Genomic DNA, 1,587 nt, shown 5'->3' with positions numbered 1-1,587 from the left:
GGAAGTTTTGATTCCATCTGGAACTGACAATGGGTAGTAAGATCCAGTTTGCACCAGTCCCTTTACTAGATTGGCTTAAAGAAAAATGGGCCTAGAGACCAAAGCCTAAGAGAATTGTCTTCCAAGTCATGGCCATTCACAAAGTCATCTTTTCCAGCATGAAATCCAACTCGGCTACATTCAAATACTTTTTTGGTTTTTGTTAAAATAAAGCATCATTGTTAGTACAATAGATGAGAAAATGCTCTTTTCCCTCTTCTTTGAAGAAAGAGTACCTCCAAAATAATTTTTCTGTTCAAACATGATGTCAAGTTTAATTAAATATATAAATTAGGAAAACAGCCTTTTTGGGAAAAACTGAGGAAAGTCCCAGAAATATCCTGAGTCTGAAGAGGCTCTCCTTAGAGTCTGAGTCTACCGAGCAAAGGCCAGAAGACTCTGGATAGTCTAGGTTAATGGCTTCCTCTCAATCAACTCTACTATCACACCGATCCTTTGGGAAATTTGTTCTCATTCTCTGGATACTAATATCTGAGGCCATAAGTGGCAGGACGAATTTATTCTAAATGATTGTTCCTTTAGTCCCACATGATTGCAATATATTAAATGTAATTCACATAAAATATTTAGAAAATACTCATAAAGAAGAACACATAGCAGATCTCGACCAGGGAAGTACCTCACAGGTTATAAGCAGAATATGCTCTTTGTCTGGGAACCCTCACTCCTCTTAGTCAAGCAGACTGCTCAAGAGAGGTTTTCAGATTCCATCTCTAAAATGCTTTGGCAAATAAAAGAAGTAACTAAAACATGGATCGAATGAATCCATTTGTCCTACCTATACCCCCAGTCTTTTCTCCCCTTACTGTTTACTCCTAATTCCCACCCTCTCATGTGTTACTCACATACTAAAGGGACTCTCAGTGCCATTTTCAAAACAAAAATTCCCTTGATCCTGACTTGGTATTGGCAGTACTGACTACATCCTAATGAACTTAAAACCTTAAGGAGTGACTACTCAGTGAAGCAATCCAACGGTTTTTATGGAATTATTATCTGATTTAGAGGTTGGTGGTATCTCAGGTTGGGAGTTGAATTATGCTTGCATTCTTGAAGGCAAGAAAATTCTCCAAGAAAAACAAAAAAGAAATTTGGCTTCTGAAAAAGCTGACACCTTCCTTAAACCACTCTGCTCCTTCTGGGGTCAGAAATGGCTAAGAAGTCACTAGCCCCATGGTATTGCAGCCCACAGAAAAGGAAGAGACCTAAAGTGATTTATATCTGTTTTGTTCTCTTCTAGTGAATAAAAATACTGACGTCCCCACCCTTACTTCCTAGCTGTTTATGATCAAGAGAAAGTAAGGGAAGCAAACTTACCTAACATTTCTTCTTTCAGTCTTTCATTACGTTCTTCAATTTGCTTAGGTAATCTCTGGGGAAAAAAGAGGAGAAACAAGGGTTGGTGAAAAATCCTTTGCGTTTATTTTGAATCTGAGAAACATTAAAAACCTAATGTGAAAATAAGATCAAGTTAAGTACATAGCTATGATCCTATTAAAGAAAAAACCAAGTATTTATGTATGTGGG

The 1,587-nt window shown here is 37.4% G+C and overlaps 1 protein-coding gene across 1 annotated transcript in view; it reads right to left on the bottom strand.

Moving 5' to 3' along the window:
* TTC1 (tetratricopeptide repeat domain 1) overlaps positions 1–1,587 on the bottom strand; it is a 55,840-nt gene that overhangs the window by 16,822 nt on the left and 37,431 nt on the right. Inside the window, exon 6 of the mRNA XM_012644786.1 lies at positions 1,378–1,432. Coding sequence (XP_012500240.1) covers positions 1,378–1,432 — 55 coding nt within the window. The remainder of the gene's footprint in view (positions 1–1,377; positions 1,433–1,587) is intronic.

This window comes from Propithecus coquereli, unplaced genomic scaffold (genome assembly GCF_000956105.1).
Source record: "Propithecus coquereli isolate 6110/MARCELLA unplaced genomic scaffold, Pcoq_1.0 Scaffold220, whole genome shotgun sequence".
Classification (NCBI taxonomy): domain Eukaryota; kingdom Metazoa; phylum Chordata; class Mammalia; order Primates; family Indriidae; genus Propithecus; species Propithecus coquereli.
The sequence above is the reverse complement of the archived record's forward strand: the minus strand, read 5'-3'. Positions and strand labels throughout refer to the sequence as shown.